This window comes from Lepus europaeus, chromosome 14 (assembly GCF_033115175.1).
Source record: "Lepus europaeus isolate LE1 chromosome 14, mLepTim1.pri, whole genome shotgun sequence".
In the NCBI taxonomy this organism is placed as follows: domain Eukaryota; kingdom Metazoa; phylum Chordata; class Mammalia; order Lagomorpha; family Leporidae; genus Lepus; species Lepus europaeus.
The window spans coordinates 52,872,794-52,899,908 of NC_084840.1; the positions used below are offsets into that span (position 1 = coordinate 52,872,794).

The 27,115-nt window shown below is 44.2% G+C and overlaps 1 protein-coding gene across 2 annotated transcripts in view; it reads left to right on the forward strand.

Moving 5' to 3' along the window:
* The window catches only part of SLC35F3 (solute carrier family 35 member F3), a 388,343-nt gene extending 361,792 nt beyond the window's left edge, over nucleotides 1-26,551 (forward strand). For both annotated transcript variants that reach the window (XM_062210625.1, XM_062210627.1), the window contains 5 exons: nucleotides 14,207-14,426; nucleotides 20,505-20,630; nucleotides 22,958-23,150; nucleotides 23,959-24,048; nucleotides 26,316-26,551. In XM_062210625.1, the coding sequence (XP_062066609.1) occupies nucleotides 14,207-14,426; nucleotides 20,505-20,630; nucleotides 22,958-23,150; nucleotides 23,959-24,048; nucleotides 26,316-26,551 (865 nt within the window). The remainder of the gene's footprint in view (nucleotides 1-14,206; nucleotides 14,427-20,504; nucleotides 20,631-22,957; nucleotides 23,151-23,958; nucleotides 24,049-26,315) is intronic.
* The last annotated feature ends 564 nt before the right edge of the window (nucleotides 26,552-27,115 follow it).

Here is a 27,115-nt window from a genome sequence, read left to right on the forward strand (position 1 = left end):
ATTTCTGCTGGTTGTCTCTACACTGATAGAATCCCACCTCTCTAAAAGGTAGTGTGGGAGAACAGGAGTGGACCCAGCTTTGAAATACCAGGTTCTTCTATTTTTGAACAGTTAATGGGAAAGTCTTCCTTACAGTGAGATAAATGTACTCCTTTCTACTACTGCAGAACATCGAACAAATAACCATGCACTGGGCAGGAAGTGAGGCTGGCCAGCAAATGAGTACAGGCACCTGCCATGGATGTGGGGTCCAACTCTGGGGCTCCAGTGGCACCCACAGATCCTGTGTCACTCAACCATCCACAACAAGTCTGAACTCCAACTTCCTGAGAAACCAAGTAAAGATCTACACAGCTCTGCCATGTCTGCTCTGCTCTGGAATAAGCATAGTACTGGGCCATGTGTTAAAAAAACATATCCCTGGCTCAGCTTCTGACAGCTTAGTGAAACTCAAAACGAATCAGTGCTGAAGTGGAAGTTGCAGAAGGCAGCAAAACAGAAGTGAAAGCCCAGAAGCTGTTATTTCCTGAGCCTTGCTGCACAAGAGCTGGGTGCTGTAGGTCTCTGTTTTGTAGGATATGCTTCATTAAACCAGAAGTCTGAGCTTTCCTGAGACACCTGTTCCATTTCAGAACTAACATCTGTCATTAGAGCCCATCTCCAGCCTGTCTTCCATCTCACTCCACAGGAGAGAAATCCCATCTTAGAAGAGATTGTCCTTCAGTGTCTTTCTGCTTCAGAAAGAACTTTGTTTCCAATCTCCCCGGGTTAATTGGACCATCATAGACAACGATCATCACAGCAGCTGTGTTCCTTACAGCAGATATTGGATGAGCTCCCTGAAACGGGCAGAATGGTTTCTGATATGCAGAGGCTGTGTCGGACTGGAAGGAAACGCATAGCAATTCTGAAGGCTCATGCTTCGTATGTGGCCACACTGGTTCAGATGGGACTTCAGACTCAACATAAAAGTGTCCGTCACCCTGTTCTTCACTGCTTTTGATCTTCACCTCTGCCCCTTTGATTCCTTTCCTTGTGAGCCCAACAAGTTGCCCTGGAGTCTAGTGGGCCAGAAAAGCTCCAGGAGCAGGCACTCTCGCGGCATTCTCAGATGCTTCTGCGGTTGGGTGGAGCGAGCAGAGTAACTAGCTGAGCCCAATCCAGGAACAGATTCCTGTGAAGGAGGCTGTAAAACTCCTCGTAGTGGACATGCGTGCCGTCTGTGCTTCCCAGTACCCCCTCTCCAAAAGACCTTAGAGTTCAGGCTGACCCAGTCCTCAGGGATAATCACAGGGAATAAAATTCCTTGTAGGCTGTGAAGACCCTGAACTTCATGTTCTTTTATTAGAACATTTGCTTGCTCATGTTTTGGTGAATGAACACCAAATATGTATGGAACAAGGGCCTGAATAGACATTTTTCCAAAATACAAATGGCCAATATGTCAATGAAAAGGTGCTCAGTGCCACTAATCATCAGAGAAATACAAATCAAAAAACACGATGAAGTGTCATTTCATACATGTTAGGATGGCTATTAGCAAAACAAAAAAAGGAAACAAGTATTGGTGAGGATATGGAGAAAAGAACAAATGGGAATGAAAATTTTCAAACAGCCTTGTGGGGATTCCTCAAAAATTTAAAAATAGAATCATCATATGAGTCTGCACTCTTGTTTCTTGGTATGTATCCAGAGGCATTGAAATCAGCATGTCAAAGAGACATCTGCACTTCTGTGTTCATTGCAACACATTGACAGTAGCCAAGATATGGAAGTAACCCAAGTGTCCTTGGATGCATGAATGGCTAAATAAAGAGTGTTGAATATATATATATATATATATATATATATATATGGGGGTGTGTGTGTGTATGTATTGTGTATGTGTGTAGTGCGTGTGTGTGCATGTGTGTGTACATATGAATATATATATATATATATATAGGGAGAGAGAAAGAGAGAAAGAGAGAGAGAAGGGGAGATGAGATGCAATATAGGTAGGTAGATAGAGGAGAACAAGGTGGAGTTGGTTTTAATTTTGCATAGATCTCTATTGGACAGTATGATGCCTATAATTAATGATGCTGTGTTGTACATTTAAAAAATCACTAGAGGGTAGAACTTATGGTAAATGTTCTTAGCAAAAATAAAGAGGAAGCAGGAAGAAACTTTAGAGGTGATGGATCTGTTAATGGCATTGGCTGTGCAGTTGATTTTATGTATGTATACTTACCTCCAAACTTATCAAGTTGCATAATTCAAATACGTACTGGCTTCTATATGTCAATCATACCTCAATAAACTATTCTTAATTGTAAATATGTGACATCTTACAGGGTGATGGTGTAAATGATAAAGCAATGAGAGATTAAGAGGTGCTGAGGGTGATCAGGTAGTAAAGTTGCCGTGAGTGTCAGGGACAGAGACCTGTGGGGTGAGGGAGAGAACCTGATGCAACCTTCCCCGACATTTACATTTTTTATTCCAAATAAGGAGGAAAAGATAATGGACATTTTTGAGCAAAAGAATGGCATGATCTGACTTAGTTTAAAAGAAGGATACAGAAGTAGAAATAAGGATAATAATAATGTTGGTAAGAAATGATAATGGCTCAGACCAGGTGTTACTGACACAGGTGTTCGTTAGACACTCTTAGAGAGGTCTTGAGCTAGGGGACTATCTCCCAAACCTGGATATGTATAAGAATCTATCAGAAATTCCTAAGGGTTTTTTAAAATATATAAATTCCTATGCCCTATTCCAAACCTACTGAAATAAAACCTCTGAATTGAGATTCAGGAATAATGAGCTGACCACTGTTACAGATTGCTTGTTATCACCTGTCTAGGACCATTTCAGAACCTCCCAGAGTCCCTAAATTTTAGCTGCTTAAACAAAAGAGATAGTTCTATGGCAGGGTACATTAAACTAACCCTGCTTTAGAGAAGCATCATAAAGCTGGGAAAAAATACTTTTTAAAAAGTTCTTTGAAGGCATCAGAGAACAGTCAATACAGTCAGGACTCAAAGCACCAAGAATCCAGAATAAAGGGAAACACATGAGGGGAATCTTACATTTGCTGGTGCTTTTTCCTCTTGCAGAATTTGCCAAATCACTGAGTGGATCATAGAAGCCAAACAGAAATCAGCAGCATAGAGCTTATGGCACTCCTTGGGCTGGGAAGACAAAACTAGGAATTCGAGGCTGCCAGCATAGCGATGGGTTGAGATCGACTCAAGATGCCAGAGGAAAAGAGCTCAACAGAAATGAACCTAACTTCCATGTGAGTTACCCCTTTAGGCATTGGCTGACTCCTAAGCCAGGCAAGAGACAGAGAAACCAGACAGGAAGGGCATCCAGGGGGCAATGACTTTGCTAGTCTCCTGATCCTAGAAGAAAATTGCAGTTCAAGCTCCAAGCAGGAGATGGCCCCAGGGTAAATGACCATTGTTTCCAGTGGAGACCAGTTGAAATGCTATGACCTAAAAGTCAGAGGGGGAGACAGAAACTGACTAGCACTTGCTACTCAAGGTGATCTTCACGTCAGAATGAATTAAATCTGCACTAGAAGAGGTTAACATCCAGAACCCTAAAAGTGTTCATTCATAATATTTCATAAATAGAAAATAACAAGACTTGTCAGGAAACAGGACCAAATGGCTAAAAGCCAAGAAAAAAATGAAATAGGAGTTGAAAGTAGATCCATAGATGTCTCATATTTTGTGAGTTATCAGATGCAGACTCTAAAATAATTGTGATTAATATGTTCAAGAGAATACATGAAAATATGAAGAATTTTACCACAGAACTGAAATATATGAATATCAATTAATTGACTATACTTGAAAAACATGATGGAAATTAAGAATCTGTGGGTAAATTTAACAGCAGACACAACAGAAGGGAGGATTTTTAAAATGGAAAGTGGGTTCTAGAAAATATTCAGATTGAAACACAGAAGAAAAAAGGCTAGAAAAATTTTTAAAAGTATAAGATACACATAGGCCATACTGAAAATGTTTAATATGTGTACAATAGGAGTACCAGCAGTAGAAAAGAGATAGTATACTAGCCAAGAATTTTCCAAAACTGATAAAGGACATTTAGCCACAGATTCAAGGAAATGTATAAATCCCAACCCATCAGAAAAAAATGAAAAAAAAAAAAAAAAACTGGGCACTTCATAGCAAACCTGCTTAAAAATCAAGAGGACAAATAAAAAAGAATAAACAAAATATACCAAAAGATATATTCAAGAATGTTCATAGCACCATTACTCATAACACAATGTCCATTAGCCTTAAAATGGGTAAAAAAAAAAAAACTGTGTTGCATTGCTCTCAAAGTTAGATATTATTTAGATATTATATACTAATTACATTACTGCTGCACATCCTATAACAAAATGGATTAATTTCTCAGACATAAATATTGAGTAAAAGACACTAGGCACAAGAGCATATAATGAGAGAGAGCATAAGAAAGGTTCTGGGGTGCTGATGTATTCTCTCTGTCTTGGTAGAGATGATGTCATATATGTGATTTCACTTCACAAAAAGTAACTAAACTGTACACTTTAATCATTGTACAGTTAAAAACATGTTATACTTTAATTCAAAAAGGAATGTTGACTTACAATAATATGAAAAATAATAAAATATTTAGGACTAAACTTATACAAGGAAAGAAAGTTACAAAACCTTGCTAAAAGAAATTAAAGAAGATGTAAACATATGGGCGCTGGTTCAAGTCCCGGCTGCTCCACTTCCAATCCAGCTCTCTGCCAAGGCCTGGGAAAGCAGTAGAAGATGGTCCAAGTCCTTGGGCCCCTGCACCTTCGTGGGAGAACCAGAAGAAGTTCCTGGTTCCTGGCTTCGGATCAGCACAGCTCTGGCCATTGCGGCCATTTGGGGAGTGAAACAATGGATGCCTCTCCTTCTTTCTGTATCTCTGCCTTTCAAATAAATAAATAAACAAAATCTTTTTTAAAAAGATATAAACAAACAGAAAGACATCCAGTGTCAATGGATTGGCAGATTTAATATTGCTAAGATAACAATGTTACCCAAAGAAATCTTTGGATTCAGTGCAGCCCCTCACAAAGCCTAACCAGCATTCTTTTACAGAAACAGAAAAGTCCATTATAAAACTCATAATGAATCTCAGTTAGCTAATTTTAGAAAACAATTTTGGAAAAGAATAAAATGGTAGACTTCATGCTTCTTGATTTCAAAATATATTACAAATCTGTAGTAATCAGAATAGTGTTCCACTTACATGAAGATGAACATGTAGCCTGACGACTAGAAAAACATTCACATGTGTGGTCAAATGATTTTCAGAAAGGGTGGCAAGTTCATTGGATGGGGAAGCGACAGCCTTTGCAACAAATGGTGTTGGAAAAATTGGATATCCATATGCAAAAGAAAGAAGCTGAATCCTTGCCTTAAATAATATACACAAATTACAATGAATCAAAGATTTAACATAAGTGCTAATATTCTGAATGTCTTAGAAGAAAGCATAGGAGAAAGCTTCATGATATTATATTTGGCAGTGATTTCTTAGGACACTAAAAGATGGGCAACAAAAGTAAAAATAGATAAACCAGAGGACATTGAATTAAAAACTGTTATGCACTAAAGGACACAGTCAACAAAGTGAAAAGGCAACCTGTGGAAAAGGAGAAAATATTTGCAAATCAGATATTTGGTAAGAGTTCAATACATGGAAGATATAAGAGCACCTACAATTCAACAACAGCAGTAAAACCAATTTAAAAATGAACGAAGGACTTGAACAAACATTTCTCCAGAGAAGATATGCAAAGGGCCACCAAGCACATGAAGAGAAGACAGACATCACTAATAAGGGAAATGCAAAATCCAATGTACCCATTATGATGGCTACAATTAAAAACAAACAAACAAAAGAAAGTAATAAATGTTGGCAAAAGATGTGGGGAAATTAGGACCTTTTTATGTTGTAGTAATATAGTATGGTGCATCTACTATGGAAGACAGTATGATGATAATATGCAACTGAAGTAAACCAGTCACAAGAAAACCAGTTCTACGATTTCACGTATGTGAGGTAATTACAGCAGTCAAAATAATAGAGACAGGAAATAGAATCATAGTTTCCAGGGCCTTGGGGGAAGGGCAGGAATAGGAATGATTGTTTAATGATGGCAGAGTTTTAGTTTTGCAAAAAGAAAAAGTCCTAGAGATTGCACAGAAATATGAATATATTTAATAACACTAAACTCTAAACATAGAAGTGACTAATATGGTAAAGTTGATATTATGTGTATTTTACCATATTTTAAATTTTAAATAACTTTTTAAAAATAGAGAAATATTACTGGGAAAGAGAGAGCACGGGCCATTGGATGTAAACTTGGCTGCACCTGAGAATCATCTGGAACTGTGTTTAAATACAGTGCACTTGCATTTTAGTGCAAATTTGCATTAACAAAATATATGTGACTAATGTTTTATTTATGCATAAAGTTTCAAATAATCTAACTCCTCAGAGATATTAAAAGTTAAGCACCAGGGCCAGCACTGTGGCATAACAGGTAAAGCCACCACATGCAGTGTCGGCATCCCACATGCGTGCTGGTTCGTGTCCTGGCTGCTCCACTTCCGATCCAGCTCTCTGCCATGGCCTGGGAAGGCAGTAGAAGTGCACCCACGTGGGAGACCCAGAAGTAGCTCCTGGCTCCCGGCTTCAGAACAGCGTAGCTCCGGCCATTGCAGCCAGTTGGGGAGGGAACCAGCAGATGGAAGCCCCCCACCCCCTGCCTCTCTTTCTCTCTCTGCCTCTCCTCCTCTCTCTATGTACCTCTGTCTTTCAAATAAATAAATAAATCTTTAAAATACAAGTTAAGTACCATAATATCAATTTTTGGAGACCAAGTGAACTATAAATGCCTGGTTATAGTGTTAACATTAGCTGGCAAACAGAAACACAATGCTACTGTGGGAAAATAGTCCAGACTTTCAAATTTTAAATGATAAAATGTTTCCAATAATGTATCCTCTATATAAACTGCATGATTCTTTATAACAGGAGTGGGAAGACTTTTACCTTCCAAGGACTATTTGGATATTTATAACATTAAAATTGTCAACTTAAAAATCATCCTGCTACAGATTAATTGAATCTTGAGTCCCATCTGCAGTTGCCTTGGCAGGGCCAGACCAGGTAATTCTCTAGGCCTTAAATGGCCCAATGGCTGGACATTCCCTACTCCTGATATAAAATCCTAAGCCCCTCCCTTGACAGTGTGATTGAGTATGTTTAGGGTTAAAACAGTCAATCATATTTTTTTAAGCTCCCTGGGTGTTGTTTTTTTAACATGGATGAGTTACGCATCATTGTTTGAATACCACTGGTCCATAAAGAAATAGGTGTATTCATTCTGTAAACATATTATACACACACAGTATATGCTACGCCCTGAGGATATAAGAGGAAGCAAAAATACAACACAGAGCTTACATCCTAGTGAAGAAATCAGCCAGTGAAATAAGCTTCCATTACAATGAAGTGAAAATGTAATAAGCATCCTTTTGTTGTGATAAAGAGGACAGAGAATTGTGGCAGCATTGAAACTCAGTGGATAGAAATAAACCAATCAAAGAAGAGCCTTGGCATTATCCTAAGGGGAAGCAAAAAGAGGAGGAGGATCCTTCAGAGTGAAACATGGAAAAGGGACTGGCCTGGCCTGGAGCAGGGACAACAGTGAAAAGCTTGGTTAGACTCCAATGGCAGTGATCCAAGTGAGAGGTCCAGTGGAAGCATGGGTCAGGGTGGTGCAGGTAAGATATTTAGGAGAAATCACTTACAGCCTGAGGTGAAGATGAGAAAGCTGAGAATGATTCTCAAGTTTATAGGCTGCGTAGAAACATGAATCATGGTACCGTGCAAGGATGGAGAATTGAAATGAAAGATACTGAGTCCATTTGGGAAGGGTGAATTTGAAGTGTCTGGGAATGCCCAAGACAAAGACGGTAACAGGTAAAGGAGGTGTCTTTGAAGCCATGGTGGCAGATGAGATCACTCAGTGACTGCAGAGTGTGAAGCACAGGAACTGTAAGAGAGCCTGGGGTAATACTGAAGAATTCTTGTGGCGGAAGCCTGGAAGATTGTGGAGGGGTCAGAGGAAACCTAGGACAGCGTGCTGAGTTGGAAACCAATGGGTGTTTCAAAGAGGAACAGTCAGCAATGTCAGAGGCTGCCAAGAGCAGAATAAAACCCAAAGGGTACCTATTGGAATTAGCAACATGAAGGCCATTAGCACTTGATTTGAGGGGCTGGGTGGGTGGAGGGGGTGAGCACTGGGTTGGAGTAGCTAGAGGGTGAGCGCAGTGAGCTTCTGGAGAACAGGAGTGCAGATGGCAATTCTGACAACCTGACTGTGGGGGAGATGAAAAGAGGAAAGGGGGCTGGATGAGATGCTTGCTCTCGTTGGAGGGTATTTAAGGTTGGAGAGGCCCAGACACATTGGCATGGCAGTACAAAAGGATTCAGAAGAGAGAAGGGATTGGGATTGGTGGGAGACTTCACTGAGGACAACACGGGCTGCAGGTCTGGCTCTACTGCTCACGGGGCTTTGAACTTGAGCTGGTTGTTTCATCTCTCTGGGCTGCAGTGTAAACTGTAGGGCTTCTCTCTGTGTGTGATTTTCAAACTGCAGTCCTCAGAGAGGCATCAGAACACCTACATTTGAGTTTCTACCGTAGCAACTAGGCCTCTCTCTGCTGTGTTTTTAATTAATTTTTATTCTTAACAATCTATTGTATGTACATGCTTTGAAAAAAAGCAGAATAGTAGTAAAAGAATTATCCTAAAAACAGCAACCCCTGCTCCACATCTGCCTACTTCCAGCCCCACTCAATTCTTGTTGATTCTTTTCCTTGGCATCTTTCCCATTTAGCTATGTGAAATTCTTATCTCAGTTCTGCCCCTCTCCACCCCCTCTCCCCCTACGTCTGTGCCATCCAACATAATTTTATCCCAATATTTGGTTCAGAATAGCTTCAATATTATATGCATGCAAAAGCTGTTCACTGACTCTGCCTCCTTTTGTGAACAGTCTGTCATTTCTCCTGCCAACAGTGTTTGCCTCTTATGTCTCATTCACCTTGATTTCCATTTAATGAAGACTGTATCTGTTTCCTAATTGTTCCAATATTGCAAAAGCTATTAGTATTTCCCCTGATTCTGCCTAATCATTGGGCTTACCTGGAGACGCCCCTGCCAGAGTCTTCCGCAGGCCCTGGTCAGCTGCAGAGTGTCCTGCTCTGGCCTGGGCAGGAGCCCTGCCTCCTCCTTTGCCGTGGCTCCCTCCTCCTTGGTTTGCACCCTTGTTCTGATGCAGTCTGTCCTCCAGTGGCCTGGGAGATGATTGTCAAGTACTGCATAACTGGCAGTACCATAATCCTCCATCACATTTGACTGATGCTTGATTGGTTATAGAATTCTGTCTGGAAAATTTTAAAAATTCCTTCGAAAATGATAAGGCATTGAGCTTGCATCTTTATTGTTGAGCTGTCTTGCATGAGAATGATGTCCTATCCCTTGATGTATTTTGTTTTATTTTTCTTGAGAGCTTTCAGATCCCTTTATTCACAAGGATGTGCCTTGTTGTGGTTCCTTCTTCATTCTTTTTGCTTGGTATTTGCTGGGCTCTTACATTATGAAGGCTCGGTCCATCAATTCTAAGAAACATTCTTGAATTATCTCTTTTGTGACTTTCTCCACTTCATTTTTCCTGTTTCCTCTTTCTCGAGTTTCTTTTAGCTTGATAATGCACTTTCTGATTTGATCTTCTAATTTAATTTTATCTTTTCTTTCCTTGTTTCTCTCTCTGTCTCTCTCTCCCTTCCTCCATCCCCTCCCCCATTCTCTCACTCTCATCCTATGGGAGATTATTTTGAATTTATATTTCAATTCTTCCATTAATTTTTAAAATTCAGTTATCCTATGCTTAATTCCCAAGATTATTCCTCTTTTTATAACCATGTGTTCTTGTAGATATAATTTGTTCTCTTACCTCTCCAAGGATATTTTCTCTCCCCACCACCACCTGTATAAATCCCACCTGTCCTTCAAGGTTCAGCTCAAATCCCACATCTTTACTGAGATCCGATCTAATAAAACCAACTCCACTAAGCAGGAATTCCATAGTGTATTATATTCCACACATCCAATAGATAATTATATTTAAGTCTGTGTTGTTTCCTATTGTGATATAAAGTCTAACCTCCCCAAGCATATCACAATCTTTTCAAGAGTAGGGATTGCTATTGGAAATTAAATATAAAATAACCATTTTTTTAAATTAACAGTGGAATATAAAGTTAGAATAGTCTCCCATAAAATAACAGAGAAAAACAGTGGGAAAAAAGGAAAGAAAAAAATAGATGCTCAAATCAGAGATCCAATATCAAACTAAAAGAAACTTCAGAGAGAGAGAACAGACAAAACGAAGCCGAAAAAATTACAAAAGAAATAATTTGAGAAATTTCTGTATTGACAAAAATTTTGCTGAGTTTAAAATGTTTATTTTTTCTAGATCAGCCATAGTGCTTTGTCTGGAATTGTGAATATAAAAAGTTCTAAGCAAGTGTTTGTTGATTTGAATTAAAAGACAAGCCATCTACATCTCACTAAGATGATCTATCCCAGTTTGGGATTCTTTAAAGAGTATCAAGAACATAAGTATTTGTCAAATAATATGAGTGCAGAACTTGTACAGATTTGTACATTTTTTCATTTCCACTGTGTATCTTTATAGTAATTACGACAATATATCTTTTATATTTCATTTATAATACTAGCACTGTTTCAGTACATTGTATTTACTGAGTCTTCCTTGAAACTTTCAACTTAGATTTCAAAGAAAAAAATCTGTCTTTTCTCATATTTCATTTCTTTATGAAGTATTTAGTTGCATTATGTAACTGAAATAACCAAGAACAGGTGGCACAAGCAGGATTGGAAGCAAACACTTCTAAATCTTGGTCAGCATCTGACTCCACTGGAAGGAACCAAGGGACATGGTTGTGCTAGAGTACCTCGCTGGCCTAGAGCCTTTAGCCTGTATGCCAAGGGCATCAGTGAGTGGAAACAATGAAGGGCATCAGTGAGTGGAAGTCAGTTCTCTTCTTAAGAGAAGACCACGTGAGATTTCCATGTTCCACCCGATTCATGGTTATAAAAATGATGCATGTTGGAGCCAGTGTTGTGGCATAGCTGGTAATGCCACTGCCTTCAATGCCAGCATCCCATATGGATGCCAATTTGTGTCCTGGCTGCTCCACTTCCAATACAGCTCCTTGTTAATGGCCTGAGAAAAGCAATGGAAGATGGTCCAAGTGTTTGGACCCCTGCATCCTTGTGGGAGACCCAGAAAAATCTCCTGGCTCCTGGCTTCTGACTTTGGTCTGTCCCAGCCCTGGCCATTGCAGCCATCTGGATAGTGAACCAGTGGATAGAAGTGCTCACTCTCTCTTGAACTCTCAAACTCTTTCAAATAAATAAATAATTTTTTTAAAATGATGCATTTTGTGGCAGAGGCCACTGGAAACCAGCTGGACAGATTGCTTCTCTGAGAATTTGCATCTGACCAAGAAGAGAGCTTTGGCAGAAGTGGAATTGTGCGCACCATCTCTCTTGAGGCCCCGTATGCTCAAAGACATGCAGGAGGAAGCCAGCTGACACTGATTACTGGACAGTCTTTGAGAACCAGTCATCTTGGTCTTATTTGAACCAAGATCCACCAACCCAAACTGTAATGCCCTGACCATGAGTCCTCAAAGTACTCACACAGCTCTATCAGGCCCAGAGTCTTGCATTTTCCATCTCCAGGATGGGAACCTCACACCTTTCCCCATTTCCAACAATGTGGGCTGTCAACATGGAGCCATGTCTGTGCCCCACCCTGTTTCTCCACCATCTCTACAAGTGTCAGGCTTTCGAGGACTCAAATGTAGATTCTCAGAGAAGAAGGAAGCGGGCCCCTTGGCTTCTGGTGGCCCCCAGTGAATCATCTTTTATAATAGTGAATCAGTTGGAACCTGGACATCCCACTTGGGTAGTTGTCCCTTTAGAAAAGAAACCTCTCCATATGGGAGAAACCAGTTGCATTAATGGCAGAAGAGAACACTTGTATTTCCCACTGGTCATACTCAAGGGGCATTACTTTATACATCACTTTATAGCCACTGTAATCCCAATCATGAGGGAAGCCATCCCTCGTGGTCACCATCCCTTCATGATCACTGATCCGCAACTTGGAGCTTGAGAAAAGTCCATAGCTGAACTACTGTATGAAAATTTCATAGCAGGCCAGCACCGTGGCTCACTTGGCTAATCCTCCGCCTGCGACGCCAGCACCCCGGGTTCTAGTCCCGGTTGGGGCGCCGGGTACTAGTCCCAGTTTCTCCTCTTTCAGTCCATCTCTCTGCTGTGGCCCGAGAGGGCAGCGGAGGATGGCCCAAGTGCTTGGGCCCTGCACCCGCATGGGAGACTAGGAGGAAGTACCCAGCTCCTGGCTTCGGATCGGCGCAGCACCAGCCATAGCAGCCATTTAGGGGGTGAACCAACAGAAGGAAGACCTTTCCCTCTGTCTCTCACTGTATATAACTCTGTAAAATAAAAAAAATTAAAAAAAGAAAATTACATAGCAAACAAAAAATAGAAACCTCTCAGTTAGATGAGGATTGTGTCTATATAAAGCCAAAATGGAATCAATTCTGTTGAGTGGGTCTCCTGATGGATTTAGTGATTCAGATCTTTGACTTGGTGCTGGTTTGTTTAGAAGCAGCTAGGACTCTGAGTGCACTGAGAGGTGTTCAGACCCTACCACAGTCTACAAAATGGTAAGTATGCTTTTCCCCTGCTGGTCTCCTAGGCTGTCACACCTTTCCCTAGTGAGTCTTCTCCTATGGATGTCCCATAGTTGAGTAATCAGCAAGGGCAGTTTGATGGAAAGACCAAGCAGTAAAATTAAAAATCTTACCAATCCCTCTTGACTCTTGTTTTTAATTGTTCTCCTTTATTGCTGTGTCTTAATATCAACTGACTCAGTCTTGAGTTATTCCTCCACTTGAGTGTGTTTGACGTATTCTATGTGTCTTTCCTTTTGTTCACTTAGGCCTGAGGTTATTTCTAAATCACAGACAAGGGGACTTCCTTCCTGGCTGGCTCGCCATCCCTCACTGTGGCCACATTGCACCACATCTGTGAGCCTGGCCTGGTTGGGCCCCCAAAGGAGCCCATCTGGGTGCTTACCTGGCTTGCCAGGCTCACAGAGCAATGATCTTCACTCCCTGACAGTCAAGGAAGCAGGCAGCTCTCTGTAGACCATGCCCCTGTCCGTGGGTTCTCTCCATGCTCGTAACCCCCGCAGCCTCCCCTACTCCCTTCTGCATGTAAAACATTAGCTGTGGTTTTCTTGAACAGTTTTTCAATGCCCAGAATCCAGAATGGCATTGAAAAACTCTTCTGCAGGCATTTGCTCATCTCGCTCTTTTGACTCTGAACTCCTGTATGTGCTTATGCTTCCTGGGCTGGATGGTCTCTTCGAGAAGTGGAACCATGAACTTCTACATGGAATCATGTACTCCAAAAATGGCCTCCAGGATAAAACCTTTAGAGAGTTAACACTATTTGTATCATTCATAGTCAAAACATATCTGATGTGCTCAAGGAGTGACTGACTGCCCCAGCCTAGTCACAAAGGTAATTTCAGTTTGGGGCACTTGTTGAAAACTAATGTGTTAAATCAGGTTTCTTCAGGTACCCATCCTCCTGTACCCTACCCCCCTACAAAAAAGAAAAGAGATCTGGGGCCTCTCTTCTCTTATTCAGTAGGTGACAGAATCCCTCAGCCAATCCCCATAGAACTGGGCCTTCAGCTCAGATAATCCCCACATTGCCTTCCATGTAGAGCCATTCATTCAAAACTTAGCATGAACAGAAGGACTCGTCTATTACATCAGATCGCTGTACAACATTTTCTTCAGGGACTAAACAATAGGTTGAAGAGCTTTAATAGAAAAGCATTTATTAAAAATAATAACGAAAAAGATCTTGCCCCTTCCTTTATTTGCTTTAAAAATGGAGATAAGGGAAAAAGTGGTCTGTGTCAACCCAAGAATATAATAACACTGCCTCTCTTTCCTTGTTTTAGGGAATGCTGTCGATTTTTTGGAGACAATGGCTTGACTTTGAAGGTGTTTTTTACCAAGGCAGCACCCTTTGGTGTTCTTTGGACACTCACAAACTACCTGTACTTACATGCAATAAAGAAAATAAACACTACGGATGTCTCCGTGTTGTTCTGCTGCAACAAAGCTTTTGTGTTCTTGCTCTCGTGGATCGTTCTCAGGGACAGGTTCATGGGAGTGAGGGTAAGTTCCTTATTATCTGTCTTCCTCCCTCACTCGGTCGTGTCAGCCAAAACCTGCCCATTAGCTTGCTTAGCTCCATGTGCTGGACCCTGAGCGTAAGCTGCTGACCACCTTCCTTCCGAGCTGCAGCAGAAAAGGAGCCCTGCAGAGGGCTCAGTTCTTGGTGTGCCTTGCAAACCTTCTTGCTTGCGAACCATACTAGAAAAGCATTCATGAAAGCACCTTTCATTTCAAGCATCTCAACAAGCATTCCCTAAAGTGTGCGCCAGCCGGGGAGCCTGCCTGGGAACAATGACGTGCTCTGCTCTCTGCGTGCTCACCCTTCTCTTTCCAGGCTGGCGTGCATGGCGTGACCGTGCCCTGCAGCCTGGGGCTTTCTGCTGACACGGTCACTCTGGTTAGGACTGTGGACCCCAAAGGATCCTTCAGTATCCATGAGTGCATGTGGGTTGGGCCTTTGACCTGGAGCATGTGCACAGCCAAAGTGGGCCAGACACACTTGTGCTAAGTCCAGATTTCCTTCAAACCATGACAAAGGGGGGACTGAGATTATAGCCCAAGGCTTACATTGAAAACTAGTCAAATGTAGTGAATCCAGTTCATAACAGTTATATGAAATATGATCTTTTCACTATCAAATATCAGCTCAAATAATACAAGAAGCTGCCCTGAATAAAAGAAATAGGGGACATTTAGCATGGATGGAATCCTGGTGGTTTCTGCCGGGCTCCCTCTGGTGGCCAGGAGCTGCCACTGTGCCATCATCACCTGCCACAGACCAGGACAAAAAGAGCATTTTGCTACACACAGCTCATTCTTTTGTAGTTAGAGTGCAATGCTTGTAGCCTTTCTGCCACAAAGCTAAGAACCTGTCTGATGGGAAGTCCCCTTAGAGAGAACCTTGCTGGCAACCAGCGAGGGGCCGACTGTGGGGCCTGTCTACTCCTGCTCTGCCCTCATTGTCCTGGGAACAGTGACATCACCCTAAGGGAGGATTCACGCCTGAACCGAGTTACTCAAACAGCAGTGGGGACATGAGTCAACTGCCGAGTTGTATTTTTAGCTTGCAGTAGGGGGAAAAATTTGTTTTGAGGCTTAGTGTTAATTTTGGAATAAAAACTCACTCCCTGTGCTACCACCAAGAAAAGCTTTCAGCAAATAAATGATCTAATATACTTTTACAAAAATCGAAATGCAGGTACTTCCAGCAGTAAGCCACCCAGCAGCCTGCCTGCCTTGACCCTGAGGATGCAGGTGCTCTGGGGTGCACCGCCACCTACACATGCCCTTTGGAACTTTATTGTGATGCAAACAGTCAAGAACATCCATGAAACTTTTGTCATGATTCAGGTGTCCCAAGCAAAATTTCAAATGCCACCCTGTTACTGTAAAGAGATTCTTCAAGGTTAATTCTGCACGTAGCAGAAGAAAACAGATTGTTTCTTGAGGTTAAGAGAAGGAGGTATGAAAAAGCTTGAACTATTCCGAGACGCACAAAGAACAGTGCGATGCTTCTGTATCTTTTCTTGGTTGATATATATGGATAACAGCATCTCCACCCCCCCCCCCGGCATCCCTAGACTGTGATACAGTCTGGCCATGCTGGCCACTCTGTCGGTTTTCTCTGTGCTGACCACTGCATACTGCACAACGTTTTGTGTGGAGGCCTTGGGCCAGCATGGAAATGCAGGTCAGTGGAGCCGGTACTGGCGATGGACTTTTGTAACCTCCAAAGCGCTGTGCAGCCATGGGTCTGTCTGATAATCACTACTCCTCTTAGAAGTCCAGGCCCAAACATCTGAGAGCGTCCCACCGCAAGTCGCAGTGTAGCTTCAAGGGTTTGGAAAGCAAAATCAATAAGATCCCTGCCACTTGATAGCGTGAAAGTTCCCCCCTTAAACAGATGGAGACTGAGGGTCAAGATGATGCCGTAGTGGTGCATGGGATTGCTCCGACTTCACTGAGACTGCTCGGGGAGCTAACACCTCCCACTGGGTAACCCCCAAAGACTGCAGAGAGCCAGCATGGTTCTGCCTCCTGGAGGACTGAGCACATGAGCCTGAGAGAGGCACAGACATGAAGAACCTGACGGGGGCTCAGCCTCATGTTTGTGGAGCAGGTGGCATGGAAGACCTGAGTTACTGAGAAATAATCACATGGGTAGTGCTCCCTGAGAGACATCAGCAGGCAGGTCTGGGCCATGCAGACAGATCCAGAAAGAAGCCAATGTATCTTACAGTGCTGGGCCAGCTCCGCCACGTAGAGAAGCTGCAGGGGTGTCCATCTCACAGAGCTCAAGCTGGTCTTGTGTCACCATTCCACTCTCTTCTTAGATGTGTTTTCCGTATGTGTCCTCACGATCCCAGCAAGGTGCACCAGGCTCAAGTCAGGTGACTCGGCTGCCGATCATAACTCTACTCTTAGAAGCTGTCCGATTGTGAGTAAGTTACAGAAAGTCTCTGAGCCTTTGTTGACCTCATATTTTTAAAATGGACCAAATATTACTACTTATCATAGAACAGCCGTGAGAACAAAGTAAGATGATGCCTGCCTGGCACTTAAAACTCAATAAAATGTGATTGTGATTTTTTTTCTTAATGTTGTTATTATTATTATTCCTTCTCAGCTAGAGAGGGTTGATGGATCAGCCTAATTCTTTTGTTGATGGGATCAGGAGCTGATGAGCATTTAGGGAAGCAATCTTGTATGGCAAAAGCAGCAGGAGGCTGAAAGCAAGGAGAGCTGTGGGGGTGTGAAGCCCACCCAGGTGTGGTCAGACTCGGGGTGGAGGGGACCATCCTCAGCCTCCATCTCAGGAGAAATGACAGGTGGAGCTCTAACTGTTGGTGGCCATTCATGACCACCATCACAGTGAGGATGGAGGCAGAAGCAAGAGGGTGAACCCAGAGGGTATCCACGTGGGTCTCGGAGTCGCAGCAACACATATTTGAGAGGCGTGGACGTTTTTCCCACGTGAGTTTCCATCTAAGGCTGTCAATCATCGGGCTGTTTTGTGTTTCTGGAGGGGCCATCCAGCGTATGCTGTTACTGCTCTGTGTGAGGGCCTGCAACCTGCAGCCACCTACAACCTGGGCCCCTTAGGGGAGGTACAGAGTGCTGGGAGCATGGCGGCGCTCACTGCCCAGGCCTCCTTCCAGTCCCGAAAGTCAGAAGGGTGAACCAGAGGAGCTCTGTGTCCCCTCCACACTCTCACATTCCTTGAGAGCAAGCTAGGAGCCAGAGGGAAGCTCTTGGCAGTCTGTGACTTTCTCTTTGCAAAACTGTCCCAATTTTGTACAGTTCCAACAAGCATCCAGACACCAGGTTTAGTTTGGCAAAGACTGTGCTGCTCACTGTATATTTTAGAAGAAAGGAAATCAGACTTCACTAAGGGTGGCACTGGCCGTCCTATCTCCATAAAAGCCTCAGGGCTTTCCTTCACCTCCCTATTCAGCCCAGAGCAGCACCATTGACACCTGCCTTGCCAGGACTCCAGTGCTAGAGCCGTGGGAACCAGGCAGCTTCATGCCAGCAGTGACGCATAAGCTTGGCCAGGCACATAAGCATGCTGAATGGTAATCTGCTGGCCTATGCTTCTCCAGTGAATAGCTCTCCAGACGAAGTAGAGAAGGTGGCCCCCTCCTGTCCCTGTCAGGGAAGTTCCATGGGGTACACAGAGAGGGGGCAGGAAGAGGAGAGAAGGGAGCATTGTGCGGAGCTAAGGGAAATCCACTTGTCCTCAGTCCCCACTCAGAGAGCTAGGTGTATGGGGGCTGGAGTGGGGCTGTGAAACGACAGGGTGGACCTGACTGGCCTTCCTAAAGAGTTTGTTTTTGTGCAGGAAGTAGGCAAGGGGATGTTTTTGCATGAAAACCAAGAAACCCAGATATGTTTTAAAAAGTGTAAAATGTGCACATTTTTTAAAGACAGAGCTGGAATCTTCAAAGCAGTGTCAAACTTGCTACCATGAGAATTCGGAGTGAGGTAGGGATCTACTCACCAGCCAGCCTCTCGGCACTTGGGCCATGTCCCAGCAGGGCCAAGGATGCCCAAAGAGTAGCCACCCCACAACCAGGTCCACGGACCCTGTAACCTGTGGCCAGAACCCCCAAGAGGAGAAGACTGGGAGGCAAGGATGAGGAAACCACTGGCCCCTGGCACCGCCTGTCAGGATGAACTCAGGGGATCCTGTGGGCTCCTCTGGCCTGCATCGCCTCGCCTGATGGAAGGGCAGATGCCAGCCCTTCCTCTCAGTGCTTCTGCATAGCACAGCACAGATGGAAGCTTTTCGCTGTCTGTCATTTAATCACAAGAGGAAGAGGTTGGGAATCTGCCTTGCACATCTTCAGAAACAAACAACAACAACAAAAATACCTCTTCATCTCCTTCATGTCCTCAAACTCCAGTTGTAAGTTTTGGAAAGACTCAAGTCCTTTTGGCGATGTTACCTAAAATTTCACTATTTTCTCCCCTTCTTTCCTTCTTTCTTATCCTGGTGCTTTGTCTCAGTAGGTATGTTGGATGCCTAGCTAGGCAAAGCTGGTCTTAGCAGCATCTTTGCATTACATCTGCCTCTGGGGCACAAACTGGTTTTTCCTTTGCCCCTTCTTGTTCTCTTGGAGGCAAAATACACTTGCTTTCTTCCTATCTCCATGTCTTGATGAGCGTTTGTACCCAGTACAGGTAGCACTTGAATATGAAAAATATGCACATATGTGATGCAGAGTTGTGCACCTGACTGCAAATGAGTTGCTAGACCAGAAAGAACGGGAGTAGGGCCGGTGCCTCTCCAGCTCATTACAACCACCTGCTTTCTCGAGGGTAGATCCGTGTTATGGGCTGATGTAGCATGATGTGGAAGTATTGCATGAGGCATAGATCAAAAAATATAAGCTCAGATATGCTGTGAGAAATTCAACTTCATTACCTTTAGCTAACGTAAAAACTTGGTTCAATCTCAGAGTACAGCTGGCAATAACTTGCTATATGAATAAATTTTTTCCCTTTAAATATATTCAAGAAGTTTGTGGAAATGTATATTACATAAAAACTATGACTGGATTGCCATTTTTGGCATTGAAATCAATAGATACTTTAATTCCATTTTCCATGAGATTTTTGAAGTGCCCTCCTATAAGCACCAGCTTTGCAATGAAACCTGATATTGTTATCAATAGCTGAAGTCAGTTTTGAATGATCTGTTAAGAGGAATGAAATTCAGTAAGTCCAGTGGTTGAAACTTCGAATGCACACATTTGTTCTACTGACACCCCCCACCCCCCTGTCTCCACTTCCCACCCTGAGGCATTTCTGTAGCTCCATGGCTACCCTACCCCAGGAGATTGGTCTGTGGGTTTATTCTTTGTGCAGGTGCATTTTCTCCTTTGGGAACTGTGTGATCTCAAGTACTTTTATCTCCTCTTACTCTGACAATTTTGCTTTGCACGACAGTAGTCTGTGCATCGTCATGACGCTTCCATCAGATCTGAAAAGCCATTATCCAGCTAATGACAGGGTTGAGGGAAGCTGTCAGGTGCAGGGAAGCCTGCCACAGCTAAGGAAAGGAGCAACACCTCAGGGTTAGGCCATTGTCTCTAGCCCTGACTGGCAGGTACCCACTCCTGGCATGTGAAGCAAGGACAAGATCTGCTGTCCTCACTGTGCCTTCCCTGTTGAGATATGAAATCCACAAAAGCAAGGTCACACGAGGTCCTCACAGAAGGTGGGACAAGGACTGAGGTCATTTCCAGGTGCCATCCTGGGATTGCCTGCCCAGCTTTGCCATGACCAAAATAACCTATTGCTGGAACTGGGACCACCTCCTTCTCAAGTCCCCACTTGTTGGTGGCTCACAGTGCCACCAACAACTCCAGGTCCTTGGTTCATGCCCAGCTGTGCTGAGTCCCTCTCAAAGCCAACAGCAAAACTGTGGCCAGTGCCCTAGGAGGCCTGAAAAGGAGACAGCACGTTCCCCTCACATGGCTGAACTCCATGAACATCTCTAGGTCATTGGCACTTGCATGGTCCCTCTGTCTCCCCGCTAACTGCCCTGACCACTGTTCTCTTCCGTCCATCCAGATAGTGGCTGCCATCCTTGCCATCGCTGGCATCGTGATGATGACCTATGCCGATGGCTTCCATAGCCATTCTGTCATTGGCATAGCCCTGGTGGTGGGCTCCGCATCCATGTCAGCCCTCTACAAGGTACGTGCGGGAAACACGTTTTGTGAACTGGCCTAGCATCCCATGGAACGTGCACAGGGCTGGTCTTTGAGGGGAGCCTAAAGTGCTGCCTGTTTTTTAAGACAAGCAGCTGCTTTCAGTGCACACCAGGCAGATGGAGACTAACGCCAAGGGCAGTGCCAAAGCACACAGCCACTCTTGGCTCTGGCTCTGTGGACCTTTCCACCAATGGCCATATGTGTGCAGCATTTGGGATAAAATGGGTGGCACCCACTGGATCAGCAGAGTCAGATTCGTGACTTCATTGTTTGGCAGGGAACTGGAGAAGGATCAGGGGCCCTACGTTGCTGGCTCAGTGTTTGCTCAGGTAAGTTCCCACCCGATTGGATGATGGGACCTGAACACTTGAATGTCTGGTGCAGCTTTGTCATGTCAATCGTTGACCACACCGTTTTTGCAGCCATCAGTGCTCAAAGCAAATCCATCTATATTCCAAGCATTGCCTGTGGGCTGACTAAATGGAAGCACAGTTGTTATCATGTGGGGATATAAAATTCTTTTGACAAAATGTTGTGAACCATTGGGAAGCTTTTTAACCGCAGGCTTAGAGGCAACAACTTTTTATTCCCACAGTGGGGTCCCTTGTTCTCTTCACCTCCCTATTTGATCAAGCCTCCTCGCCCTTCTCCTCCTCTCTCCTACTCCTAAGAGCCACAGAAGAGAATGCAGATATTTCAGGGTCTTTAAGTTGGGAAACTGACCTGGAGGATTCAATGAGAAATGAGATTTTAGCTTCAAGACTTCTCAGTCCTTTATGGATCCAGACAATAGAACGGAGAAAATTAAGTACTGTAGAAAGTCATAAGAAAAGGCATGTTTTTCCCAGCTCTGTGAGTACCATGTGTTATAATTTCAGGAAAGAGAAATAATGGTGCTTTCTTCTCTTCCATTACTCCTTGTCCTTACCGCCCACAGAGACATGCACATCATTGTCCTTCTCGGGAACACAGCTCATCGAGGGCATGTGCTAGTTACAGCGCCACTCAGACTTCAAAGCCTCCTCCAAATGCAGAAAATATTAAAAATACCACATTCTGCTAGAGTCGATTAGCTGTGTGCTAAAGAAGAGCAGAGAGCATGTAGAAACTCCATCTATGATGAACACAGTACTCTCAGGCAGATTTCAGCTCCTTTACTGCCTGCAGTGTGTCCAAGGGAACTAAGAGGTAGAAGGCTGAAGGTATTTGTTTCCTTTTCCATACTTCCCACACATTCGCCAAGAAGGACCTGCACAAGCTGTGAGGTGCTGAGCAAGGACAGAGCAGGCAAAGCAGGACAACAATGCACACACACACACACACACACGGGACCACCAACTCACACACACGTGCTCATCTGGGGCTCTGCAGCTCTGAGTTCAGCCCAGCCTCTGGCCACTCCAATCACATGTGTCCCTTCCCTCCCAGCCTTCCAAACACCTGAAACGTTCCATAAACAAGAACATGTGCAAAAAATGACAGTTTAGTGCATGCCTCTAATGCCAGTGTCATTTATGGAATGGGGTTGTGGGATGGGGCACAGATAAACCAAATTGCTCCCTCTTGGATTTACAGAAAACATATTTGCAGCCACAGCCCATTATCTTGAGTATGGTAGTTTTCAAACAGTGTTGTCCAGGGGTCAGGGATCAAGTTTAGGGATCCCTTAGAGGTTGTGACTCATGGCAAATATTTGTCTTTTTTTAAGAATTATTTTATTTATTTTTGAAAAGTGGAATTACAAAGAGAAAGAGAGAGAGACAGATAGAGAGGTCTTCCATCCACTGTTTTCACTCCCCAAATGCCTGCAATGGCAGGAGCTGGGCCAGACAGAAGCCAGGAGCCATGAGCTTCTACTGGATCTCCCAAGTGGGTGCAGGGGCCCAAGTACTTTGGCTGTCCTCCACTGCTATCCCAAGCCATTAGCCGGGAGCTGGATCAGAAGTGGAGCAGCCAGGCCGCAGCTTAACCCGCTATGCCACAATGCCGGCCCCCATGGCAAATGTGTCTAATGGATGCAATGTCATGAACACAACACAGAAAAATCAAACCTAGTGTGAAAACCCCTAACCCCTGAAGATGCTGTCTGTGTTGGCAGAGTAACCGCCCATCTTCATGTGACTAAGTGCAAATGTGCAGACAAAGGAGCACAGGCAATCTCCACTGTCCCTTCATTGAAAGCCTAGTAAGGTTACCTTCATCCAAAATGTGGGGTGCAACCCCGGCTGGATCAAGTGCAATCTGCTTCATTTGTGTCAAGTTGGGGTCTGGGGTGAGCCCTCACCCCTCCTCCTCTGCTTTCTCCTGCAGGTTTTGTTCAAGCTCCTCCTGGGCAGTGCTAAATTTGGAGAAGCCGCCTTATTTTTGTCCATTTTGGGTGTCTTTAACATCCTCTTCATCACCTGCATTCCTGTCATCCTCTACTTTACCAAAGTGGAATACTGGAGCTCCTTCGATGACATTCCATGGGGAAACCTTTGTGGATTTTCAGTTCTTTTATTGAGTAAGTGACCACATCCTGTCCATAACCCCCAGAAAGCGAGAACTGACAAGGGACTCTGGAAACCTGGGCCTCCGGGGAAGAAAACAGTGTTTATTGCTAGCCTTAAGTTCTCTGTTTTTCAGGCTCTTTGTGTTTCACAGAGTCAATTCTTTGAAAGATGAGGTTGGGTTTGAAATCTAGAGCAATAGTTCTTACAGTAGAAACTCTGCTCCCCAGTAGTGACTAGTATGCTTACAAGTCACCTACAAATTGTAACACAATAAGGAGCTGGTGAAGGAATACCTACAGAGTGCTTAGAATACTGCCTAAGTGTCAATGTTCAGGAAATAGTATCAGTTGTCTTGGTTATTAATGTCATCATGGTCATTATCACTGTTACTCCATCGAAGACCAGCACTAGGCAGCAAAGCAACCAAGGAGATGCCTCACCCAGCCACTGTCCACAGCACGTATCCCAAAGCCGCTGGGCATACACGTTACCCCAGAAGCATTGCCAGCGTCAGAGAAAAGCAGAGCTGGTTAGATGGTCACATCCTCTTTTCTAGAGCCTTCTCACTCGTTGCCCCTCGCCAATTTCTTTTCCCTTCTGCAAAGGTCAGGGGAAAGCAGAGGCTGAGTGGACAGTGTTTGTGTCTACACTCACGTCCTTGAGCCCCTGGAGGAATGAGAAGTCCACTGAATCAGAGCACAAGGTCATGGTGGTTCCTAGGACTCCCGCCTCATGAGAGAAACTGGGCCACACGGCCACCAGGGAGGTGGAGCTCAGGGTCACCGTGACTAACACCCATTTCCAAATTCTTCATTTCAGCATTCAATATTGTATTAAATTTTGGAATCGCTGTTACATACCCCACTCTGATGTCTCTTGGAATCGTCCTCAGTGTACCTGTGAATGCAGGTAAGCCCAGGTGACTTTCTACATCTGTTCAGTGTTAAACGCACATGCACACGCGCGCACACACACATACACACTCACATACAGTCTTGCCATGCCTGATATAGAATGCACATTTAACCATCTGCAAAGGAAAACCAAAAAAAGATTTAGGCAAAATGGTGTTTTCTATATATGTATGATGGATTTTCTCCATTGCGGATTGAGTGCCATGTACCACAGCAGGACACAGGGAGTCTAAAGCGGTCTGGATTCCAAGGAGTATGGGGAGTAGAGATGAATACCATTCATTCACTTTCTTAATGGACATAAAAGCTGATATATCAGAAAGATAAATCATTTTTGACAACGTAGGGGAGAAAGTTTGCCCAGGATATGACACAGAAACATGCTGACTCACTGACTGCCATGAACATCATCTTCCTCTGTCTCCCAGAAGAGAGAGGCAGAGCCTCTGTCCAAGTACCCAGGGCCTCCCTTTGACCCCCAAAGCCTTGCAGCCAACGGACACAACTAACAACCTTCCAAAACCTCACCTTCACCACCTCTTGCTTTCTGGGCTCCTTCTGCTAAGAACGTGTCTTCCCAGAGTTCCCCAGCCTCCCACCCAGCACACATTCCACCCTGTGCAACCTGCTGTGAGCCAGGGAAAGGCTGTGAGTCCCTCCTCTCCCTCGGCCCTGGCACAGCTTCCTCCAGGGCCAGCCCCCAAACACCCCTATCTCTAGCCGTTAGGGATTCAGCCTCCCTTGGAACAGCCGGCGCGCGTTCTGATTAATGTGATGTTAAATACACCTGCAAGTCTGAGCAAAGCGGCTCTCAACTTCTTGAGCCTGCCCCCAGGATTTGATTGCCCACAGCCCCCATCCCCTGTGCTTCATCACGGCCGGGACGCCACCAACAGGAGTAGCACATGGCGACTGTGTGAAAAGAGGCCGGAGGAGACCTTAGAGGCTCCACTAGTTAACATCCTGGGATGGGACAGGAATTTAGATTTGCTATCTTAAAAGAACTGGCTCCGTTTGGTTTTCAAATACACAGTAGATTCATATATTGTGAACTAGTGTTTTGAAATTATAAAAACAAAGGATGCAATTATAGACAATGTGAAAAGTATCAAATATATAAAGAAAACAATATCACTTTCATTATCCTGCCACTCCGAGGTGTCCACAGTTAAATTCTGGTTTATTTCTATGAAAATACAATCATCCTTCGGTATCCAGAGATATTGGTTGCAAGATGCTCTTGATGGTACCAGTACAGGAGACTCAAATCCCTTACATGAAATGAAGTGGCATTTACATATGACAGGCACACACTTTCCTCTGTACCTTAAACCAGTGCTAGATCACTTACGGTGCCTAATCCAAAGCACAAGGTGTGCAAACTGTTGTTATCCTGCATTGTTCAGGGAATAATTCCAGGGGAATAAAAGGCTACAAATACTCAGTACAGATATACTATACTTTTTCAAGTATTTTCTATCTGTAGTTGGTTAAATCTGAGGGTATAGGTTGGTATCCACAGATTCTGAGACACAACTGCACACAAGGTCTTTAAAAAGTTCATGGAGGCCGGCGCCGTGGCTCAACAGGCTAATCCTCTGCCTTGCGGCGCCGGCACACCGGGTTCTAGTCCCAGTCGGGGCCCCGGATTCTGTCCCAGTTGCCCCTCTTCCAGGCCAGCTCTCTGCTATGGCCCAGGAGTGCAGTGGAGGATGGCCCAAGTGCTTGGGCCCTGCACCCCATGGGAGACAGGAGAAGCACCTGGCTCCTGCCTTTGGATCAGCGTGGTGCACCGGCCGCAGGGCGCTGGCCGCGGCGGCCACTGGAGGGTGAACCAACGGCAAAGGAAGACCTTTCTCTCTGTCTCTCTCTCTCTCACTGTCCATTCTGCCTGTCAAAAAAATTAAAAAAATAAAAAATAAAAAGTTCATGGAATGTTTGTGATTAAAAAGCTCTGCATGGCTTTCAAAATTGCTGTGCAACAAAATAAGTATCTTTTAGTTCCATTTTCTGATAATTTTTTTAAGTCCCTTCATACGTGTATGTTTCTCCAACTGCCTTCTGCTTATTTTTTTTTTTCTGTCACCCAAGTCAATGACTGCACTAAGGTGAAATACAGGAAAGTTTTATAAAATTCAAGGTAACTCACTAGAGGCCACCCCAGCCTACCTGAAACAAACCTGGGCCAGATGCACGGGGCTGCTGGCCGCTGGCTCTGCGCACCCACTGCTGCTGATTCACCCAGTTCTCTGTGTCCCACAGTGGTCGATCACTACACCAGTCAGATAGTCTTCAACGGGGTCCGGGTCATCGCCATCATCATCATTGGCCTGGGCTTCCTCCTCCTGCTCCTGCCTGAGGAGTGGGACGTCTGGTTGATCAAGCTGCTCACCCGCCTCAAAGTGAGGAAGAAGGAGGAGCCAGCGGAGGGCGGGGCAGACACGGGCTCCGGACCTCAGAACAGGAGCAGGAGAGCCCGCCCTTCCTTTGCCCGCTAAGGCCTCTCCTGTGGAACTCTGTGGTGACGCTTCGTGGTAATGACTTAGAGGACTATTTCCTGATGGGAGGAACCCCGCTGGGTAAGGTGTACATACCTGTACAGTTTCGGTCATCTGCGGTAAGTCCTATGGTATTTATTGGCATGTCCAATTTGCTTGCACTTTTCCACATCAGACCTTTCACTTAAGGGGATCAATTTAATACAAAAGAGAAAAAGAAGAACCTCGCTGTGCTTTTTCAATGAATGTAAAGTAGGTTAAAATGAGCCTTGTGGAGATTGTTTTGAACGACTGATGTTCGTGACAAGCCAGGGTAAATGTTTTGAATCTTAGTGGCTAAAAAAAAAAAATGACATTGTACACTGTGATTATTTTTCAGCTATGGTAGGTCATATTTTGTTTTATACCAGAGCTGTATTCTTACTTTTAAGGAATTTCAATGAACCAAAAGATAACTGTCAGATGGGTGGATGGGTGGATGGATGGACGGGTGGATGAATGGGATGGGAAGAGATGAGTCAGAAAAGGATAATGGACATCAGAGACCATCAGAGGACAGGCCTG